General features: G+C 38.9%; 1 protein-coding gene across 5 annotated transcripts in view; it reads right to left on the minus strand.

The window, feature by feature from the left end:
- Window positions 1-15,033: 15,033 nt before the first annotated feature.
- Window positions 15,034-24,435, minus strand: part of RALGPS1 (Ral GEF with PH domain and SH3 binding motif 1) — a 549,948-nt gene continuing 540,546 nt past the window's right edge. For 4 of the 5 annotated variants that reach the window (XM_044664221.1, XM_044664222.1, XM_044664220.1 and 1 more), the window contains 4 exons: window positions 19,294-19,386; window positions 18,030-18,135; window positions 15,714-15,805; window positions 15,034-15,063 (listed from right to left, as the gene is read on the minus strand). In XM_044664221.1, coding sequence (XP_044520156.1) covers window positions 15,034-15,063; window positions 15,714-15,805; window positions 18,030-18,135; window positions 19,294-19,386 — 321 coding nt within the window. Of the gene's footprint in view, window positions 15,064-15,713; window positions 15,806-18,029; window positions 18,136-19,289; window positions 19,387-24,435 lie in introns of all 5 variants that reach the window. The other variant, XM_044664219.1, reaches the window with a different exon arrangement.

A 24,435-nucleotide genomic window follows, 5' to 3' on the forward strand; every position in this document is an offset into this window, starting at 1 on the left:
AAAAAAATATTACTTATCCCCCTGGAAATTAATTTTTAAAAAATTTTAATAGCAATTAATAGGAAAGAAAAATGCACTTGTGGCCATCACCGCCTCCCTGGATCGCTGCAGCACCCACTTTGGGAATCACTGGTCTAATTGGTCTCCCAATCTTAAAATTCTCTGTTTTCCACATAGCTGTCAAACTGACACTCTTAAAGTAAAATTTCCAACATTCTGCACCCTACCCCCTTCAAAAAATTTCTATGGGCACCCAATTGTTTCTTGGAGAAAATATAAAATCATCAACTTGGCATTGAGCACTCTTAGCAATCTGACTCCAATCTACCTTCCAGGCTTCTTGTACATTACTCTCTTTCACATGTCCTACATTCCTGTCAAATTGACCTACTTACATGTGTCATCCCATTACATGTCTTGGTGTCATGGTGTCATGAATGGTCCCCAGTATCTGGAATGTGTCTCCACACCTCTATCTCACAGAATTCATATTTTCCTTCAAAGCACAGCTTTGTCATGTCCTACATGAGGCCTTTCCTTATCTTCCTGCTATTATTAATATTCTCTTTTTTGGAAGTTGCTTTGTATTATTTTTGTATATTTTATATGTTGCTGTTTTTCAGTCATTTTTCAGTTGTGCAGGCTCTCTGTGACTCATTTGGGACTTTCCTAGCAAAGATACTAGAGTAGTTTGCCATTTACTTCTTCAACTTATTTTACAGCTGAGGAACTGAGGCAAATGGGTTTAAGTAAGACTTGCTCAGGGTTGCACATGTAGAAAGTGTCTGAGGCCTGATTTGAACTCATGAAAGTCAGTCTTTCTGATTCCAAGCCCAGTGCTTGTACTGTAGTGCAGTTCACTGTACTACCAGCTGTCCAGATTTTGCATATACAAAGTCGTGTATGTATTGTGGGTCCTCAGGAGAATTTAGGTAGCTTGAAGGCAGTAACGATTGCTTTTTATCAATATTCCTTGTACAAAAAAGTCATTCTATAAATGTTTGTTCATTTGAGTTCTAGCCACATATCTAGCCCTAACTGCCCAAACTTCCATATTTTCAATTGACTGCAGGACATTTCCATCTGGTCATTCTACTGGCACCTTGGAGTTGATATAACTAAAGCCCATCTAATCATCTTTTCACCCTAAACTTCCTTTTCCTTTTGACTTTCCTTTTCCTAGTTCCCTTTAATACTATTCTATTCCCTCTAAGATCACCTATAATTTACATAGTTTACATCTTCTGTGTATATAACTGTTTATATGGTGGCTTCTCCAGTAGAATGTGAGCTTCTTGAAGAGAGGGACTATTTTCATATTTGTTTGTATCCTCATAACTTAGCACAGTTCTTGGCACATTATAGGCATTTAATAAATGCTTATTATATAATAACATTTAGAATTTATTTAATGCCTACCATATGACAGGCACTGTGCTAAGTGCTTTATAAATATTATCTCATTTGATCTTTACAACTCTTTGAGATAGGTGCTATAATTATCTACATTTTATAGATCAGAAAATGGAGGCAAACAGAACTTAAATGACTTGCCCAAGGTCTTAGCTAATAAGAGTCTGAGGTCAGATTTTAACTTGGGTCTTCCTGACTTTGTCCAACAGTTGAAGTGATTTACTATTCCAACATTATCTCATGCTCTTATGCTTTAAAAAATTCTGAACTTAACATCAAATAAAATAGAACAAAAAAAGATTGTATAAGAAACTATGAATCTCTATTATCTCAGACTACTATTAAAAATTTATTATAAATTAAATGTGTAACTTTCAGAACTGTCCTGCTTGCTTGTGATTCTGTCTGACCTTTCTCATATTCAATTCTTTGCATTAAATTTTTTTCTCTTTCTTTCTTTTAATCTATATTATCACTAGTTCCTCTCTTCCTTCCACTCTCTTAACCCCACTTTTATTCTTTATTTCAGTTTCATTCAGTTGCAATGGTTTATTATTCCTTGAACATTCCTTAGACTTTCTTGTCTCAAGGTACCTTTGTCCATGCTGTTCCCTTAGCATAAAATGCCCCTCCTCCAAGCTCTTCCTATTAAAATCCTATGCATTTTTGAGGCTCCTAAAAATACCACCTCTTCTTTAAAGCCATCATGGATACCCTAGGCCAGTGATGGCAAACCTTTTAGAGACCAAGTGCCCAAACTGCAACCTTCATGCAGCATATGAGCCCCTCACCTCTTTCTCTAGACAGGGCTGCTGGGCAGAGGAGCAGGTCCTCAGGCACGTGTAGAGAGGGGGAGGGGAGCAACCCTCTCCAGCTCCTGTGCAATAAGTTTGCCAATACAGTCCTAGGCATAAACAATCTTTTCTTCTTCTCAATCAGCATATCTTAAAATTAGAAAAGAATTTTAGAGGTTATTTAGTGTTCCTCACAACTCAGTAGGGATCTTCTCTATAATATCCCAACGGATAGTCATTCAACTTTTGCTTGATGGTATCCTGTGATATGGAACTCATTACCTTATAAAACAGTTCATTCTACTTTTGAATATCTTTAATCACAATAATTAGCCAAAATCTCAATCTCTACATTTTCCCCTTAAGCAGGGATATGCTGGTAAATGTTTAACAGCTGGCTCTCCAGAAAAAAAAAAAGGATTGTATTCAAGACACAATTTTAAGTTTAATCTTCACAATTTACATTTTCTCTAACACTTTTTTTAAGTTTAGACAATCAACAAAACAATAAATCAAGCTCTGACTTGTAGCTTGCTGATTTCTGGAGTGTAAATGCTCACGCTGAAAATTTAATAATTGGAATCTAGGTATCACAGTGAGTAGAGTGTCAGGTCTGGAGTCAGGAGGCCCTTGGAAAATTTGGCTTTAAACATTTCCTAGGTGTGTGACCCTGAGCAGGTCATTTAACCCTAATTGCCTAGCACTTGCTGCTCTTGTCTTAGAATTGATACTAAGACAGAAGGTAAGGGTTTTTAAAAAGGAGGAAGGAAGGAAGGAAGGAAAGAAGGAAAGGAAAGAAGGAAAGGAGGAAGGAAGGAAAGGAGAAAGGAAGGAAAGGAGGAAGGAAGGAATGAAAGGAGGAAGGAAAGAAAGGAGGAAGGAAGGGAGGAAGGAAAGGAGGAAGGAAGGGAGGAAGGAAAGGAGGAAGGAAGGGAGGAAGGAAAGGAGGAAGGAAAGGAGGAAGGAAGGTATCAGGGAAGGGAAGGAAGGAAGGAAAGGAGGGAGGAAGGAAGGGAGGAAGGAAAGGAGGAAGGAAAGAAGGAAGGAAGGAAAAAAGGAAGGAAGGAAAGAAGGCAGCCCTCTCCCCCCAAAGTTTGTTACTAGAAAGGTAGAGGGACCCTGGCAGAGCTGCTCCCCTCCCCCTCTCCACCACACCTGATGACATTTTTTCACATGATCTGCCCCTCTGCCCAGCAGCCCAATGGGAATGCTTTCTCCCTCCTCTGTGTGGGGTAAGGGGGAAGCGGGTCATACCCAGCATGTGGCAGCAGGAAGGGGAGGGAACTTGGTCTCTAAAGGGTTCACCATCACTGCCCTAGATCCTTCCCAGTGATCCTTCTATAATGTTTTGTATCTCTCTTATGGCATTCATTTCCTTGACCTACCATTTCTACAAACTTAGAAGCACCCCAAGGGTAGAAACTGTATAATCATCTTAGCTAGAGGCAATCAAGTGGCTCTATGGATAGAGCAGTGGCCTAGAGTCAGGAAGACCCTAACTCAGATATTTGGTAACTATATGTCTCTGTGTGAATCCCTTATCTTTTGTTTGCCTCAGTTTCCTTAACTATAAAATGAGGATAATAATAGCACCTTGATCACAGGGTTGTAGTGAGGATCAAATGAGATAATATTTGTAAAGTGCTTAACAGAGTGCTTGGCACATAGTAGGTGCTATATAAATGCTTATCCCCCCTCCCCTTTGCATCACCCCAAACTGCACTATTATTGAATGAATGAGTCATGCCATGTTGAAATATCATAAGAAAGTGGAAGGCAATATTAATAAATTTAGTTACCTTCAGAGGAAAATACATTGAATTCCAAGACAAAGGTTTTTTTTTTTTTTACATTAAAGTATTTAATTAGTGGAACAATCATTATCAATGTAACAAGCTGAAAAAATACAGCAACTTGAATACAAGACTGAGGTAACAAAATACTTCACCAAAACCAAAAGATGCCTCCCACACAGGGTTAAAGTTCAGAGGTTATTATGGGTAAGACAGTACACAAGGGTTGTAGAAAGGCATTCCACCAATGGCATGCAGTGGTCTGCTGGAAAAGACAGTCCCGAACAGCGCAACCACTTTCACAAGAAACCAATTAAAATATAGAAACTATATTTTACAACTTACTATGAGGAGTAGGTAGGAACATGAAAAATACCATCTACATGATGCTTGTATGCTAAGTGGAAAACCATGCATTTTGGCACTAAAGTCATAGGAGATTATGCAACATGAATACATAAATAACCATTTCTTCTCCTGCACAGGCATAAATCATTTGAAAAAAGTTATGTTGAGAATGGATAACAAAGTGGGCCTTTATAAAACTGATCGAGAATACATTACGGTCACATTCCCTTCCTTAGTTGGGGAATACTTTCATTCTCTCCATGGGCCTGATATGCAATATCATTTGCAGAGAGGCTGTGAATTCACAGTAGAAGTGCCAGATGCCTGACACTGAAGAAAGCAGCTGTTGCTACCATACTCCCTCCCTCACACTTTCCTTGTATTTAACAGTACGGGATTCTTTTAGAAACGATGAGATAAGTACTAATAATGCTCCCATCCTGCTTGTTTCTGGACCCCCTCTGTATTGTCGATGCAGCGAGTGTTGGCTGGTACCAAAGGGTACCAAAAGGATTCATTGCTGCATCCACCTCAAACACACCATTTCCCAATCTAATCCTACCATAAGGTAAGGAAACAATGAGTTAAGGCCCTTTCTGATTCAAGACACTAAGGTACCAATACATTATGACTTAAGGGGTGGTAGATTGATGTAGAATACTAAACTTGGATTTGGGAAAACTGGGTTCATCTCACAATTCTATCACTTCTTAGATTTGTCACTTTGGGTAAGTTATGCTAACTCTTTGAGTTTCAATTCTCATCTGTAAATATGAGCAGGCTGGACTAATGATCTCTGAGTTTCCTTTAAGTTCAGACATTCTATGCATCTATGAAGAGGCTCATTTCTCTTGGGAGGACATGCACAGAATTTCTAATACTGTTGGTAGGAGAAATACATGGGTTTTGCAATATCAGATAAACAGAGTCATGATGGTTCAGAGACTCTGAGCTGGGAAGATCTTAGAACAGAGTATCAAGACACTGTAAGAGCCAGAAAGGATCTTAGAGATGATCTCATCCAACATCCACACTTTACAGAGGAGGAAACTGAGGACCAGAGGTATGAAATGACTTGTGTAAGGTTCCATAAGAATTTAATGATAGTCAGAACTGAAACCCAGGTCATACTCTCAGACAAGTGTCCTATATCAAAATTATTTTGATATCTTTGGGATAATAATTATTTCAAAGGGAATCACTGTATGTGGAAGCTTAGGGGTCACTATAAGAGTTTGTTGTCATCTGTGGGTAACGAGGCTTCAGGTATTTAGAATCCACTTTGAGTGGACTACTGCCAATTATTTTACCTTTTCATCTGTGTGTGTGTGTGTGTGTGTGTGTGTGTGTGCGTGTGTATGTATGTGATTTTAACTCATCTGTAAAAATGGTAACACAACAGCCCCTCATGACGATGAGAGTTGGGGTAAATGGAAGGGAGCCTCAGGGAGGCGGAAGGGAGATGAGAGAATGATTTATGATCCTACTATGAAAGGAGCTATACAAATACAATTTGGGAAATAATCAATTTCTGGAGGTATAAAAAGATCATTTCACAAATTAAATGCCATCATGGGTTGTGGATTCTGTGATTCTTCAGTCTGGCAACCCACACGGTTGGAGTCATGCCATTGGGGTCCTAGCTCCTGTTGCCACAGGAGAGGTTAGATGGTGAGACTGACAACTCTGGGCCTGGAATCCTTCAGATTCAGGCAAATGGGGCACACAGCCCAATCAGACTCAATATGACCAGTCTCAAATTACAGAATCTCTTCCACCGAGAGGGCTCAGATTTGCTTTTTAAGACATAAAATCATGCAACAATTTCTCATTCTAAAGTTTATACTTGTGGCATTTACAGAATATATTTGGGAGAATATACATTCGTCTATACATGGCAGGAATGTTAGCTTCAAGATTTTATAAGCACTGACAAATCAGAGATGAGTAAAAATACAGGAACATTCCACAGCATGTTAGCTTCAGTACTTTCCCTACCCCAGTTACATACAATGAAGTTCTGATCATCTCATTGGTGGATCATCCATGACCAATATTACATTTCCAGAATTGTTTTTTACCATCTATCCAGCACACTCTGATTTGCCTCCCCTAATCCTCCAGGGAAAGTAAATGGATAATACTGAAATAATGGAATTAACAGAATCTTCAAGTTGGAAAGGACTTTAGAATATAGAGTATTAAAACATAGAGTGTTCAAGCTGGAAGGGTTCTTCAAACATAGAATGTTAGAGTTGAAAGGGACCTTAGAGGTCATTTAGTTCATGTAATTATATTTGTCTAAGATAATCATTTTTACTTTTGACCCAGACTTGTGATTTCATCAGTGTAGGGGAATCCTGGTGTGGAAGCTACCACCAGAAATGCAGATCAGTCACTTGTCTGTAATTTATAATCTTAGATAGTCTCTTGGGACACCAGGAAGTCAAGGGACTGTCCATGGTAACAAAGATGATATATGTCAAAGACAGGACTTGAATTTGGGCCTTCTTGACTCTAAGGTTGGTTGTCCATCCACTACCCTGCACTGTCTCCCAAGAAAATCATTAGGACTCATAATAGAACAGAGATCATGTCAACACTTCTCTCTGTTACTGTTGAGAATGGAATTGAGAATGGAATGGGACAGAATAACAACATTACAAGTGCATTATAGTTCATTACTATATAGCACTTACATTTTTACAAAGTGCTTTCTTTCACCACAACAACCCTGTTAGGTGGGCAGAGTCTGGCTTCTTCTCTAGACCCTCTATGATAATATTAGCTAACATTTATAGAAGGGTACCTTAGTTAAAAAGGAGTTTTGTATCCATTATTTCATTTGTTCCTCACAGCTGCTAAGTGAGGTAGACAAGACAGGTATTTTTATTCCCACTTTGCAGATGAGAAAAATGAGGCAAAGAAGGGAAATTAATTGGCTTACAATCATACAGCTAGTAAGTAACTTGTCATGAATAGAACTCAGGCCTCCTGGCTTCTAGTCTAAGTCTTCTGACCCTCATAATCTAGGTGAAATTTTTAAAAATCTTGCATTTTCTAAAAGGTCATCTTAATTTAGCTTTGGGGTTTCACAGGATCATTGAGCTGGAAGAAACCTTTGAACACAAAATGGCAGGGAAGACCTGAGAACACAGAATGTTAGGATTGCAAAGGACCTTAGAACAAAGAATGTTGGCACACAGTAAGGCAGGAAAAAAAATTTAAAGACCATTTGATATCAACCTGCTCATTTTATAGATGAAAAAACTACAGTCCAGTGGGATCATGAGACTTGTTCAAAGTAACACTGAGTTAGTGGCTAAGTTGGAATCAAATCCAAGTCTCCTGACTCTCAATTCTATATTCTTGGCACCAAATTTTAGCTGCTTTTCTATTTGGATACAGAGCAATGAAAATTGAGGATATCCTAAGTTTCCTTGGTCTTAGAGAAAAGATGAAGTTTTAAAAGATTTCTAGTTCAAATAGCAATGCATGTCAATTATTGGTACGCAAATAGGCACTTCTAAAATGCTGTGGGGTGGTTAATTACTTCAAATAGTTCAAACTCTATTCCTGTTTTCTTCCTTATAATTAAGAGAAATTTTGCTTCACAAAGGCAAGTTTTGGCACAACTCCCAATGCTCATGGGAACTTTGATCAATTCAGAATGAGTAGAGTCTGAATTTCTGAGCTTCGGCTGTACTGTCTTTTAAAATCAATAGAAAGGAAGTCATAGGATTTCATGAGAAAGTAACAAGATTTCTTCTCATGAAGTCATCACAACTATTAAGGGGGACATAGCTTTAGTTAGTTTTTCTTTTAAGAGCGGGAAAGGACCTCAAGGCCATCTAGTCCAATACTTTTATTATTCCAAATTTTATAGATTAGGAAACCATATCATGGAGCATTTAAGTGACTAGTCCACAGTCACATAGCTAGTAATTATCTGAGAGGGGAACTAAACTGCGACCTCCTTGACTCCAAGCCTAGTGTCCTATCCCCTACACCATGCTACCTCTCATGATACATGATTACTATCATCAGATATTCATTAGTACTTGAATTTTCTTGTAGATACATCTGATCTCCAGGGAGTCTACAGACTCTTAACAGGTAAGGATATTTTTATGTCTTCCACAGTACCTAGATGAGTGAGGGAACTTGAGATGTCAGGCCACTGAAAGACTGTTTGAAGGAAACTGGAAATAAAGTTTAGTCTGGAGAAGAGAAGGCTTTGGGGAACTTAACCACTGTCATAACATATTTAAAACTGTTGTCATGGGATCATTCCATTTTACCTTTTCATTTGTGTGTGTGTGTGTGTGCGTGCGTATGTGTGTGATTTTAACTCATCTGTAAAAATGGTAACATAATAGCCCCTCATGACTATGAGAGTTGGGGTAAATGGAAGGGAGCCCAGGTCCCATACAGATAATGAGTTGAACCTTCAGGATTTGAACCCAGGGTCTTGGTTTCCAAATACAGTGCTCTTTCCACCATCTCACAATTCCTCTGTGGTTGGAAAGGAGGATTAAGCTGGGTTTGCATGCCTTCAGAAGGGAGAAGCTAGAGCAATGTGTAGAAGGTTCAGAGAAGAAGATTTTAACTTCGTATAACTGACCAATGCAAGAGAAAACCTCTTAAAAAAAAGAACTGTTCAAAAGTTGAATGAGTGCTCCTGGTGGTAGTGACCTTCCCCCATCCTGCCCATCCCCTAAGCATGTCTAAGCAGAGGTTAGATGATCACTTATGGAGGTTGCAGTTGAGGGGATTTCTATTCAGATGTCAATCAGAGCCAGATACTTCTAAATCTGATATTCCATTATTTTATCAGGAACACATTTAGAAATGGTACTTGGTAATGATGGATTAGCAAGAGTGTAATGAGTATCTCTGATATGCTGGCCCTTATGTTAGGATCCCAGGCTGAGAATTTCAATGAGCAAAATTAATTTTTTTTGGTAAAAGACATCTCTATTGATCTAACTATTGTTTCATGTATACACACACATGCATGCATTATTTTGAATGTATTTTGTATATATCTATGGGCATGTTGGCTTTCCAATGGACTATAAACTTCCAAAGTGCGAATGCCCCTGTAGCCCTATTGCCTAGCATACTATGGAGTGAATAGTGGCATTTAATAAATGCTTATTGGTTGATTGATTCCTTTTGGGTTTTTTTGTAACCTTATCACAAATTCACTTGCACAAATTGTTTTTAAGTAAAAAATCAGAACACTATAAATAGATTGGAAGGGCAAATAAAAGAGTTGAAATTGGCTTCATGTCATTAAACGAATTTAGATTAAAACTCATCTGTGACATCCTATGGAGAAGGAGAGTGAAAGATCACAAGAAGCGTCCCCTCACAAAATAATTAAAAAGAAATGGAGGGGAAAACATATCTGAAGAAAGTTTGGCCTGAGACTTAGTATAATGTAGGCTTGTATTTCTAATGCTATAGTTCTTAGTAAATGTTTATCAACTGAAGCAAATTGAACTATGCCAGAGTATCCAGCCTTTAAAGGTGAAACTACATGGAGGACAATGAATAAAAAAAATGCAACAGATCTGTTAGCATTGGTCTAACAAACTTTTAAAAAATAACTGATGTTTTTAGAGCCATTAGATTTTGACTCAGCTATTTTAATTACTCCATGATATGCTATGTATGGAAGAAGAGTGCCACTAAAAAAGATAAAGAGGGACAAATAACTATAGGAGACTAAACACCATAGAAGAAATCTATGCTGGAGACAACATGATTTTGAAAGCTCTGAGAGACTGTTTTTTTTTTCAAAATAACTGAAAAAAGGGAGGATGCCAAATGTTTGAGAAAATTACAGATGTGGTTGTTACCAAAAAAGACAACTAAGCTTTGAAAAACTCCTGATCCATATACCCAGTGTCTCGGTTCTATAAAATTTCATGGGAATGACCTACAAATTTATCAAAAGGATCTTTGATGGAAATATGAGAAGGGGAAAAAGTAGGTTTTCTCAAATGATTTTCTCTAGCAGGTGACATCTTCACAGCCACATAATTGAATGAAAAGTCTGGAAAATACAAGATCACACTGTGTTTACTGATGATATAAAAAGCCTTTGATTCAGGGGTGAGTAAAAGAGCCTTAAAGGTTTGTCTCTCAATAGGTATCTCCAATCTAAAATCACTCAAAATTCACAAATAGATTCACCTACCAACCTAATTTTTTTCAACGATTCTTTAATTACCAGTATTAAGAAAGGCAGCAAATAGGGAGATCATGCTCACCAATGTTATGAAGCTGTTTTGTGAAGAATTCAAATGAAAGAGGGATTCCATATAGAAGGTGAGGTCTCCTCACCTTTTTATAGATAGGCTTCTTTTTATAGATAACATTGTGCTGATCATATAAGTTATAGAACACAACAGAGCTTCTTCAGTGAGATCAGTTACCATTCAAAAACAGATTGACTTAATAACCCACATAAAAAACAACAAATGGAATGATGCCCATTTTCTAAATTCTGACTTGTCATTGATGGACAGTCGGTCAGTACTAATTGATCAGTACTACATATTTCAAATAGGCACTAGCCATGGACATTGAGCTGAGTCCAGAATCACAAATGAAGAAAAGAGCAGGCTGGATTAGATTTGAGAATACTACAGGGCTTTTCAAAGATTCTAAGACACTTGACACAAAACTCCCCCTTTTTTAATACTGATATTCTTCTGCTAAAGTTATATGGTGGTGAATCATATAATACTACAGTCTCTGAAAATTCAATCCCAGGTAACCCAAAAGGTAATGTAGAGATGCACGTTGAGTTCGTATAGACAGCAATCTATTACTAATGATGATTCTTGTGCAAGATGTCACTTAAAAGATATCATTCAGGAAAGACAGGGTCAGAAAAGGAGGTGGGTTGGCCAGATAGTGAGAAGAAAGGCTAACATATAACAACTTAAAGCTGATTCTCAGAATGCTAAAAGCCTTAGAGGACAGCATTCAGTGTTTTGGACAGAGTCTTTAAAGAGGACTTATGGCTGGAGTTGGATAAGAATCACTCTGGATTAATCAATATGCATTTATTAAATATCTACTAGCATTTTCTCAGGCTGTCCCCCATACCGAGAATGCTCTCCCTCTTTATCTTTGCCTTCTGTCTTTCTTCGGGTTCCTGCTAAAATTCTACTTTTTGCAAGAAGCCTTTCCTAACCCCCTCTTAATTTTAGTACTTTCTCTCTGTTAATTATTTCCTTTTTATCCCATATTTAGCTAGTTTGTATATATTTGCCCGCTTGTTGTCTTTCCTCATTAGAATGTAAGTTTCTTGAGAGCATGGACTATCTATTGCCACTTTTTATATCCCAAGCAGTTACCATAGCACCTGACACATAGTAAGTATTTAACAAATTTTAGGACTAATTGATTAAGTACTTTAAGAGGTATTGTAGCCTGCTGGACTAAAAGCTGATCATTGAGTGAGGAAGATCTGTGTTCGAGTCCTACCTCTAGCCCAACACTGGCTGTGTCACCTTTTAGTAGCTTTCCATAACTTTGAATGATAGAGAAATTGCTTAACTGTAGGTATTTTCGAATCAGGAGTTCCCTATGCCAATTAAATCACCAGTCTAGGCTTTAGCCGTCTCCAAGTCTCCATGTGTGCCAGGTACTGTTTCTATTTACTGGGGATTCAAAAATAAAAACAGAGTGGTACCCTGCCTCAGCGAGTTTATATGAGAAGGCACAGCTGGATTGTACTCTGTACTATTAGAGGGAATATACCTGTGATGATGAGGTTACAGATTCCATTAAATAAACATTTATCAAATAAGGACCGATGAGATGGTTTTGTAAAGCACTGAGTACCCTGCCTGGTACAAAGTAGGTGCTTAATAAGTCCTTATCCTCTTCCCTTATAAATGCCTTTCATGTGCCAGGCACTGTGTTCCACACAGACAATACATGCCAAAAAAAAAAATGGATTCTTGAAGCATGCTTCAGTATTTCAATCTTTCCATGGATAATAAATAGTTCATTAATGTATACCTTTCCTTCACTGAAACAGATGATAGCTCTTCATTTCTTATTAATAATAGTAATAGCTAGCATTTATATGGTTCTTTGAGGTTTGTAAAGCGCTTTTACATTGCTATCACATAATGATGATTATTTTCACAAATGCGTAGCTCCAAACCCTAATTAGCTGCTGGCCCATCTTCTAGTCCTGAGCCTCTCTGCACTTAGGCTGGGCATAGAATCATGGAAACCCCATAGTTAGAAAGTATTTTAAAGGTTAGACAGTTCAACCCAAACCTGAAGCAAGAATCCACCCTACAACGTCTTCTGAAGGGTTCATCTTTCCTCTGTGTAAAGACTTTCAGTGATCTGAAATTTTATTGCCTCCTGAGACAGCTTATTCCATTTCTGGATGGCTCTGGGAGCCCCTGGGAAGTTTTTCTGTCTCTCTGAAAGTTATACCCATTGCTCTCAGCTCTGCCCTCTGGGCCCTAGAAAAATAAATCAGTTTTCTCATCCTTATGAAGACAGCTATTGTGTATCCCCTGTGTCTTCTTTTCTTCAGGCTAAATACCCCAAAGTCCTTCATCCAATCCTTGCATGGCATGCTTTCCATTCCCCTCTTCATTCTGGTCACTTTCTTCTATATTCACTCCATGAGGAATACACATTTCCATAATCTCTTGACAGTTTTGTAATTTAAACCTTTTCAACTTTACTCTTTATAAAGGTTGCAAAAATTCCATTACATTTTAAAAGCTCTTTAAAGGTTTCATTAACAAGATCAATACAGACATTTAGAAAAGTAACCTTGCAAAAAATTTGCCATGGAGACAGTAAACAATTTAGATTTTAAATTTTTAAAAATTCATTTATCTAATTAAAGCATATTTCAACATACCTACTAGATTGCAACTTTCTGGTGGACAGGAAATATCATATCTCATTCACCTTTGAATATCTCTAGAACCTGACAAAGGATCTCTCATGTACTAAGGTTGGCATGTATTCAATGGATGAATGAATGAAAAAATACTTTTAAAGAATTAGATCAAGGGAGACATATAATAGAAAAAAAAATCTGTCCTGGGATGGGAATAGTTCCCCTAAGAGAGGGCTCAGTTTGTCGTCACATGACTTAGTAGAGATTGTGGGGCCCCTGTTGCCTCTCTGCTGGGCTCACTGCCTCATGGGTCTTCCGAAGGGTAGGTCTGTAGATTTGCCAGTGCTGCTTTGGAATACTTGGTAGGCAGGATTCTGGGAGATCTCAGTCAGGTCTCAAGGTAATTCAGCCACCCTGACCAATCAAGTCCCCAAACACATCTACTATGGCAGTGGAGATGGGTGAGCAAGATGTTTAGCTCAGCAGAGGCCAGGGTAGCCCTACTAGAAAAGAAGCCCACCATTGTTGTCACCCTGAAGGCTGCTCCTTTGACTCTCCCGGCCTCTCCACAGCTGCCTTCCATCTCCCCAAAGTCTCAGCAATATTGGGACATTTGGAGAATAGCTTTTTGACTTCCTTTTCTAGCACAAAGGGCAAAGGTGAACCCCCAAGTGCTCCCAGACCCTCCACAGAAAAGGGAATGGGTAAAAAGACAGTTCATCTTCTGGGGCTGGGGCACTGACTTGGAAGACCTGACAATAATAAGGCTCCATGGACACCAAGTCAGAGGGAGTCTGAGATGCCCCAGGGAGCAGGCTTTTCAGAGGAATAGCACCCATAGTCAAAGAAAACAATATGCGATTTAAGGCATTAATTGTGTATAGTTAGAGAACCCAAGGGGAACATTAAACCAAAATGAATTTAAAACCTCAATGATCAAAGAATCACAGAATCTCAGGGTTGGAAGGGACCTCAGAGGGCATCTTGTCCAACCCGATACCTGAAGAAGAATCCCCTCTATACAGTGCCACAGCTGAAAGACCTCCGGGATGAACTCTCGTCTTACCTAGACAGTGCTGAAACGTCAGTCTATAAAGCAGCTCCTTCCAACCAAATGTAGTGAGTTAAGTTGCAAATCTGGTGCCAAAATACATGTTTCCCAAATAGCTCACACACAGTAGAAATGTCTGGTTAGTGTGAGTTGTGTGTGTGATGTTATACAAAATCAGAGGCAGCCACATTGCTAAGCAACTCAGTGCACTTAGGTTATAAAAATGTTGTTCCATGACTTCTACTCTAATGGACACTTTGCAGCAAGTGAACACTGCCTGTTGTCTTTGTGCATTAGAAAGAATTGAAAACCCAACATGGGCTAAATGTTCTTCAGTCACAGAAAGCAGCTTCACCATAAAAAGGACTGTTTATAAAAGGACAGGCAGAAGATGGGACGCCCAGTCTATGATCCAGCAATTGTCCAGGGTTATTGGTGGCCACAAGATAGCTCAGGATCTGTGGGTCCTGCAGCAGAGTTCAGTGGTTTCTTAGAGCCAATAGGAATGAGGAAGTCACTGCATGGGCCACTCATGCGCTGATCAGAATCACTTTGAAATTGCACAGCTGAGTGTAGGTATGAGACGACTAGCGCCCAAAGGATGATCTTCTCTAACTCTGTGTGTGTGTGTGTGTGTGTGTGTGTGTATGTGTGTGTGTGTATTGTGTATGTATGTAGTTTTCCTCCATCCTGCAGTTTGGCACTTTTGTGTCACACCAAGTATTGTGCAGCTGCTTATTCAAACGACATAAGGTTAGTAGGTACCTGAAAAAAAAAAAAAGACATCATTATATAAACGTCTCATTCTGTTGAAGAAGGGATTACGAGATTTCTTAAGATCTCAGAGCTAGAAGAAGTCTCTGACCCATAACTGAACTAGATTTCCCAGAAGAGAAGTGGTCATCCATCTTCAGCTCAAAATCTTCTGAAGAGAGAGAGCCATCTCTCACAGGGATGCTTTACTGAAGGGCCATGCATGAACTAAAAAAAATTTGTTTTGATAAATGTATTTTAATATAGTATGTTTTTGGAAATCTGATGTATTTTCTTTTATTCATTTAAAAATATTATTCTAAGAGGCTTCACCAGGCTGCCAGAGAGATCTGTGATAAAAAATAATAATAAAGTTAAAGACTTTCACAGAGGCAGCAGTATCACTCCTTTTCCTTTTATTCTTATGTTCAGTAATTTCCTTCATTCTCTGATTTTTTTTGAGTTCTAAAGATCTCTCCAGCTTCAAAATTCTTTATTGCAAAGTTCCTTCCAGGTTTCACATTGCGTAGAGAACTCTCATATGATAGATAGTTGACTTCAGGAGCACAGAGGGTCCTGATAATGACTGACTTCTAAAGGTATTCTTTTCTAGGACCTAAGAAAAGCCATTGAGTCACCAGAGAAAACCTTGTTAACTTTACCTGAGGCCTGTTGCTTTTACATGCATCATCCAAGTGCTTGTGCCACAGTATTGCGTGCAATCTGGAGCCAGTCTGGAACTTGTAAACATTGCCTATCAAGGTAAAGAAGTTGTCGGGTTAGGAAAGGATCAGACCTAAAGGACTCAAAGTTAAAAATAACAGAGTTCCAGGTAGAGCTAGATAACCTAACTGACCAAGTAGAAAAGTGAAGTGATTCAGTCAGGTAGTCTAGAAACATTTACTAAGCACCTACTATGTGCCAGGAGCTGTGCCAAGTGCTAAAGATACAAAGAAAGCCCAAGTCACTTAACCCCATTGCTTAGCCCTTACCACTCTTTTGACTTGGAACCAATACATAGTATTGATTCTAAGTTGGAGAGTAAGGTCTTTTTTTGTTTTGTTTTTTAAGAAAATTCCAAACAGTAAGATTAGGAAGAGTCAGACAGGACTGAATAACAACTGAATTATAATCCCTTAACATAATCCTTTAATTTTGGTTAGTTCCCACAGCAATCGTTTCTTACAGATAATTGCTTCCTTTGTAAAATTTTTTTCTTCTAGTCTGAGGCTCCCTTATCCTTGACTTGATGGCTCCAAGGCTCTGAACCTCTTCTCAGGAAATAGTATTTCTAGAGACAGTGATGATGCTAAATTTCAAAGGCCAAGTTAGGCTGGTTTTAACTGTATTCTATAGTCTCAGTCAAAATGTCCCAGTGCTGCTCCTTCTATCTTCTTCAAAACACCAAAGCTGTAGATGAAAGTCGAACCAAGGCTTTAAATTTTCACTGAGCTGCTATTATATGTCCAGATTTAAAGAAGTGCAGGACCACCATCTATGTTACATGTCATGAAGAGAATCTCAAACATGAATATTTGGTTTAAATTCATAGATTTCATATATTTGCCCCATTTTTACTATTTTTGACTAGTGAAGACTTGTTAGTCTGATTCAAGGGGCTGAACACTTTAGAGGACCGTGACTCTTGGGTTTAAGTTCCCAAGCCTTTGTAACAATGGTAAAAGACTGGAATTATGTAGCCCTCTTTTCTTTGCAAATGGTTTTGCAGAAAACCAACTATAAATATGTAGGAGCTACTATGATCCACGTAGGTAAGAATGGGAAAAATCATAACTTTTCTAGATTTTCATTTTATTTTCTGTAAAATAAATAAATTGGATTAGAATATCTCTCCTGGTGTCTCATCTTTCTTTCATGCAGTCAAGTTCATGAAGTCTACCTTTCTGTCAGTTGTGAAGCCATCCACCCCTTTGCCTAAAGGAGAAGGTAGATTGAACCATCTACCGTGGAATGAACACTGGCTCTGTAAGGGGAAGAACTGGATTAGGACCAGGTCTCTCTGAACCTCAGTTTCCTCATATGTATAATTAGACTCTCTAGTCTCTGAGTTCTTTTAGTTCTAAGATCCTAGAAATGATGAATATCCATGAATGTAGTCCTTGAATGACTCCTAAGAAATTCTACACCTTTTGCTGTGTTTAATCTTATCTAATCTATTCAAGATCAGTGCATTTGAAGTGGTTTCTATTCCCTTTTTCTAACTCAGTTTAAAACCACAAGGTCTCTACAATGTGTGAGCCAACTGGTGGCCAGGCTACCATTGTTTAAATAGATCCAAGATTCTGGGATCAGTTCACATGTACAGACTCATTCTCCTAGGCTGGAAAAGATGGGGACATAGCTGGAAGTGAAGCTCATGTATTCCTTGTTCCCTGGCTGTATGAGTATATCCACAGTGTTTAGATATCCTTTAGTAAATTCTTTAGTGGTGAGGTAAATAGTTAGGGGACCTCCAGTCTAGCTTTGATCCCAAGAACCCCAATGATGGGACATAGGAGCTATAGGTTTAAAAAACAGCTGAAGAAGCAGAGTTCTTTCTTTGCTTTGGGACTTGAACTAACTGACTCCCTGGGCTGGCTCTGCTCTCTTACCTCACCAGGCCAACTTTGACAGGCAGATTGGGGGCCAGCTGCAATGAAGGATTCCATTTTTACCAAAAGTTAGAAAGACTTCTATCTTCTTTCTCTTGACTAATAAATGCTTATAAATCTAGTAATAAGCCTCCAGATTACAATAATAGCTAGATCAACTTCCTCCATATTCTTTGAATTCAAATTTGACCAGTAACCCATATGTTGTTGCTTTTTTATTCTATAGCACCTTGTGCAGAGCACATAGTAGGTGATCAGTAAACATCACTTGACTGAATGCTATTGAATGACAAAATATCTGCCTTCTAAATGAAATGAGGACCATTCAGAGAAAAAAAAAAGGAGAGCATATCCCAGCCTTCATACCTTTGTCAGGATTATTCAACTGGAAAATATCAGGATGCTCAGGATCATCTGGTAACTGTACCATCCATCCAACAATGGAAACTTTTTTTCCAGGAGTGGATTTATACTGGAAAGAACCAAATTCATTCATAGAATGGAGACTAAACACACATCTTACCAACTGCCAAATTTACAGAATTTATCAACAATTAATTTCCCCATCTTTGTTGCCATTATTTATCATGTTCTAGGCACTCTCCCAACTACTTCAGTGACATTTGTATCTGGTTCTATCATTAGGACGAACATACTGACAATCTAACAAATAAATCCTAAGCTTCTGCTAGGTCCAAGATAACTTGTGAGATAGAGAGATGCCCAAGACATATTTTGTGATCTCATGGCTCTCAGTCTAATCAGGGAGACAGCATGAATAGAGAAGCAATAATACCAGGAATCATATGGGAAAGGAGAGGGCATAGTGTAGTTGAGAGCATGATGCATTTAACATAGAATACTACATCCAAATTCTGCTCTACACCTTACTCCCTGTGGGATCTTGGGCAGATCATTTAAGCTCTATGGACCTCAGTTTCTTTATCTTTAAAATGAAAGGGATGGACTAGAAGAGTTTCATGGTCTCCTCCAGCTCAAAATCTATAGTGCTAAGACTATTCTCAGGGATTTTAAGACTGATGCTGATAACTCCTCTAACATGATATCCTTAACTCTCTAGTAACTCTAAAGAGTTGCTTTTCAGCTATATCCTTCTATAATTAAGTATTGCTAATGAGTTTCTACCATGTTCAAGATACTGTTACTGTGAGTGAGACCAAGGTGCTTAAGATGGATTCTATACTCTCAAGGAGCTCATAGTCTAATTAGGAAGGCCACATACACATATGAAAAGAGAAATAACTATAACAAGAAGTACAGGAGGCTAAATTTATCTCATGAGACTAAGTCTCTTGCAAGGTGCTCACTTTAGAAATTTCACTCATCGTATCTTGCTGTCCCTTCTACTCCCCTATAAACTCATTCAGACAGAACTTAGAGCATTTGAAATTTCAGATCCCCAAAAAATTTCTTTGGGATCCATTGTGACTTTGTCCCTTGATTCTTACTCCACAAATTAGCTGGTTTCATGAACAGCTCTGACCTTCTGCTGGATCACTTTAATAAATTAGCACCCTTGGAAGCCCCAATTCCTGAATCTTCTGACATTCCTAACCTTAGAATCTTTAGCTTTGAAACATTTTTAACATGAAATACAGTTGTTACTTACATGTTTTCTGTCAGTACCCCGTAAGGACTTAGCTCCAAAATAGAGCAGAGTTGATCCTGAAAGTGTTACCCAGTATCTAGACCATGAAGAAAGCTGGAAGCAAAATATAAGCAATGATGAAAAATAATCCAGAATTAGTAGTTATTTTATTATAAGTAATACCAGTACTAGTGAGAATACCAATAAAAACGCATATGTAAATAGTGGCTTAAGTAAATTTAGCTCAAATTCTATGTTCTACAAGAGACCTTTCTTGGTCACCCCCACTGCTAGCATTTTTCTTTTGAGATTGTTTCCCAAATACTCTTGTATATGCATAGTTGCTTGTTTGTTGTCTCTCCCATTAGAATGTAGGCTCTCTGAGGGCAGGGTTCTGCCTTTCTTTGAATCTCCAGCACTTAGCAAAAATTTTGAGAACTGTTCATATTGTTGATCAATCAAGAAGAACTGATTGATTGCCTACCCATCTGGTAGATACTGTGCTAAATTTTAGGGATATAAAGACAACAGTGAAACAATTCCTTCCCTCAAGGAAATTAGATTCTAATAGAAGAGACAATACATACATATATAAAGATAAACAAAATGCAAAAGAAGTAGACTTGGGTGGGAGTGTCCTAGCAACTTGAATGGGGAAACATTTTATGTACAAGAAAGTGCGTGTCTTTTTTTCTTTAAACCTTTACCTTCCATCTTGGAATCAATACTCTGTATTGGTTCTAAGGTAGAAGAGTGGTAAGGGCTAGGCAATGGGGGTTAAGTGACTTGCTCAGGGTCACCCTGCTAGAAAGTGTCTGAGGTCAGATTTGAACCTAGGACCTCCCGTCTCTGGGCCTGGCTCTCAATCCATTGAGCACCTAGCTGCCCCCAAAGGTGCTTGTCTTTTTTCTTTTTTACCTTTTTTTTTTTTTATTTTAAACCCTTAACTTCTGTGTATTGACTTATAGGTGGAAGAGTGGTAAGGGTAGGCAATGGGGGTCAAGTGACTTGCCCAGGGTCACACAGCTGGGAAGTGTCTGAGGTCGGATTTGAACCTAAGACCTCCTGTCTCTAGGCCTGGCTCTCAATCCACTGAGCTACCCAGCTGCCCCCCCAAAGGTGCTTAAGTCTTAAAGGAAACAAGAGGTTTCTAAGAGCCAGAGATCAGAAGAGTAGTCATTTCCAGCCCATGTGAGAGCCTCCACAAAGGCATAGAGAGAGAAAATGGAGGGTTATTTGTGCAGAGGAGCAAATAGGTCAAAATAGCTTTTGGTGTCATTATTTGTGTTAGTTCCCTATAGATGCTGGGTGTGAGACTTTCATCAGGGATACTCAATGCACACATTTCATTCCAAGCAACTGTTTCTCTTCATATCCTAGTTGCCTTATTTTGTTTAGTGCAAAAGCTCATCAATTTCATGTAATCAAAATTCACTTTTTTTATTTTTTGTAGTTGCTTCTGTTTGATGGAGAATTTTTTCCCTAGATTTGAGTCTCTTCTAATATTTTATTGTGTGATTTTTAAAATTTAGGTCACATAGGATTAGGATTTTGTTTGGGTCCAGAGGGCACAAGTAAGAGCAACTTGATTAAAATTGTAGAGTATTTTCCCCCTAAATTTATTTCTCTATAACCACTTAGATCAGTGATTCCCAAAGTGGGCACCACTGCCCCCTGGTGGGTGCTGCAGTGATCCAGGGAGGCTATGATGGCCACAGGTGCATTTATCTTTCCTATTAATTGCTATTAAAATTTAAAAAAAAATTCATTTCCAGGGGAGGTAATATTTTTTCTGGAAAGGGGGCCGTAGGTCTAAAAAGTTTGGGAACCACTGAGTTAGATAGTTGCTGGGTACTATGGCTGATGTCAGAGAAAAGAGAAAAATCTACTCTCCCTTACTGGCTTCTTCTAGAGGCACAGGGGTCACACTCTACATAGCTCACTCCCAACATGAATGCCCTCAAGACTCTAACTCTCAAACTGTTTGACCATGTCTGGGACTTGCCAGGCTTCGTTTTCTAAAGGTCACGAGGGGCAGGGACGATCTTCACCCAGGCAAAGAGTCAACTGCTTGCCCTATTCAATCAGGGGGCTCCTTCAAACCTTGAAAAGGGATGGCATGGCTCAGAAAGAATCTTTCTACTTTGCTAATACAATAATACCTCTATTATTTGCTCTTTACTTTCTGTGACAATTTCAAATAGCTGATGAGGAAAACCAAATTCCTTTCTTCCTCTTCTTTCTACACATGTTCCCTTAGCTGATTCCTTAAAAAAAAATCCTTTTAATAATATAGTGGAACATTCAAGATTGGTGTCTGCTGGTGGAAAGAAATTCACCCAAAATTTTCCTCCTTGAGCCTCTGGAATCTATGACTCCATGAAACAGCAGTCTTCCTCCAATCCTAATGAAGTTGGAAAGCCAAAACCTCGAAAAGGGGAGCCGTGAGCAAGTGTGTTAAAGATCTTCGAACCTCTGAGTAGGGTTAGGTTGAACAGAACAGTAGTGAACTTGTATCCATGTAAAGAGTTTGACAGAGGGCTACAACCTCCCTCAAACTTTTCATGGTTAACTTGGAAGACTTATTTTGGATCACTGTCTAGAAGAAAATGAGATGGCATTTAATGCCCAACCCATCAGATACTTGCTTTTCACAGTCGCAAGTACTGTGTTCCCAAGCTACAAAGGGTAGCCAACGTGATTAGTTCAGAGACAGACCTTGATAAAGGATGTGAAATGAAAAATCCATTCAAGGCATATAATATGATCTTGATGGAGATTAAGGGAGATAGCAGAGGTTATGTTCTGCCAGTCCCCAGCACCAGAAAGATAACACAAATGGAGAATAGAGAATGGATCAGAAGACGAAAAACTGCCTGGATGAGTTTAGACAGTGTCTGCAATACTGTGATTAAGGAGGAATTTGTTCTGTCCTGCGGGGCAGAAGGCTTTGGGGCATATTTTTTGTTATAGTCAGAGCAGAAAATAAGGAAGGCAGATCTTGTGACTTCAGATGAACCTCCAGACAAGTCAGCCTGAAGATTGATGGGAAGAAGATCATAGCCAGGTGAAAGAAATCAAACAAGCGATAAGAATGGATTCAAATGTGCTTGTTATATGATAGGTGCTGGGGGATGAGGAGGGGAGAGGGATGGCTACAAAGACAAAAGTGAATCAATTCTTGACTCTAAAGAGTTTAGATTTTATTGGTGGAAACTACACACAAGCAGGTAAGTAATACAAAATATATATACAAGGTAAAGACAAAGTAACATTCTAGGGCAGTGATGAGCAAACTATGCCGGAGGGCCAGTTTTGGCCCCCTGAAATGTTCTATCTGGCCGAGGAACATTATTCCTAATCTGACAGATTGAGTAGGATACAATACAATGAAACTTCGAAAGAGTTGCCTTAGAAACAGACTGACAGATGAGCATTTCCTTTCCTTTGGCCCCCTCTTTAAAAAGTTTGCCCATCACTGTTCTAGGGGAACTACTAGTTGGTGGGTTAAGCGGACTAGAAAAGACCTCATGGAGGAGGGGGCAACTGCATTTTAAGGATTCCAAGAGGCAGGGGTGAGGAAGAACATTCCAAAGCCTGGGGGAGAGTGTGTACAAAGGCATGGAGATGTAGAAAGAATGATGGTGCAATTGAATAAGATGAAATGAAATAAAGAGAAATTCAATTAAAAGAGAATGATCATGATGAAAATCAGCCTGAGATAGTGGATAGAAAGAAAGGTGCAGACCTGAGTTTAAGTCCCATCTTCAACAAATACTGGCTGTGTGACCCTGGGTGAATCACCTAACCTTCTCAGTGTCTCAGGCAACTGTAAGACCAGACATTTCAAAGAAGGTATAAATTTGTAAAGCCAAGGAAGTCACTTACCTAGATTAATGAAATAACAGCAATTTAAAAAATCAATTAAACAGTGCTGTGTACAGGCACTGTGCTAGGTGCTGGAAATGGCCTCTCCTCCCCACCAAGGAAAACATGTTTTTGCTCTCAAGGGATGTCAACATATAAATGCATATGAGGGAAGAGAGCACTGATAACTTGGGAATATTATGTTTGGGCATTTTTCAGTTGTGTCCAACTCTTTGTGACTCAATTTGGGCCATTCTTGGCAAAGATGCTAGAGTGGTTTGCCATTTCCTTTTCCATACCATTTTACAGATGAGGAAACTGAGACAAATGGGATTAAGTGACTTGAGCAGAATCTACTAGTAAGTATCTGAGGCCAGATTTGAACACAAGAAGATGAATCTTCCTGACTCCAGGCTCAGCGCTCTATCTACTCTGCCATATAGCAGCCCTTGACAAGTATTACAAGGTTATTTACATACTATGGGCCCAGGCATATGTCATTTACATACATTTATAATGATAAGCCTTTATATAACACCTTAATATTTCCCATGTGCTTTATCTATATTATATCATCTGATCTTCAAAATAACCCTACGATATAGGTATAATATGATCTCCCGTTTTGCAGATGAGAAAACCAAGGCACGGGGACTATATAACTTGCCAATGGTCACACAGCCAGTAATGATTTGAGAGAGGATTTTAATGTGACTCTTCTGTCTCTAAAACCAGCTCCTCATCTATTATGCTATGCCTTCCTATTATTACAATTGCCCCACTGACTTTGCCAGTGCCTTGCTACCCTGAAGAAGGATCTAAGTACTTTTAGGCATGAAAGGAAGGGCTTGGGCTAGATTTGAATCCCCTGAACTTCCTGGGGAAGTCAGAAATTGAAGCAGGCAAGGAACACTGACTGGAATAACTGCTTTCAGCTCCTGATAATCTTTACAGAGGCATGTCTCTGTCTCTTTCTTCCTCCCCTCCTCTCCCCTCCCCTCCTCTTCCCTTCACTCCCCTCCTCTCCCCTCCTCTCCTCTCTCTGTTTCTGGGAAATAAGCAACAACAAAGGCATCCTTCCTTCCACAGATCTGTGCCTATCCTTGGAGGTTCTTTGATTACTATGGTAGTTAATAGAGAATGGAAACAGCAGGTGAAAGAGCTGAAGGGTATGTAGAAGACTCGGGATGGGGCCCGAATAGCTACACAACACTGGCCTTTGAAAGCTTGAATATGCCTGGGCACAACGTTTAAAATATATTATCATTTAAGTCTCACAATAAAGTTTTATTTTAG

The sequence above is a fragment of the Gracilinanus agilis genome, chromosome 2, assembly GCF_016433145.1.
Source record: "Gracilinanus agilis isolate LMUSP501 chromosome 2, AgileGrace, whole genome shotgun sequence".
Taxonomy (NCBI): Eukaryota; Metazoa; Chordata; class Mammalia; order Didelphimorphia; family Didelphidae; genus Gracilinanus; species Gracilinanus agilis.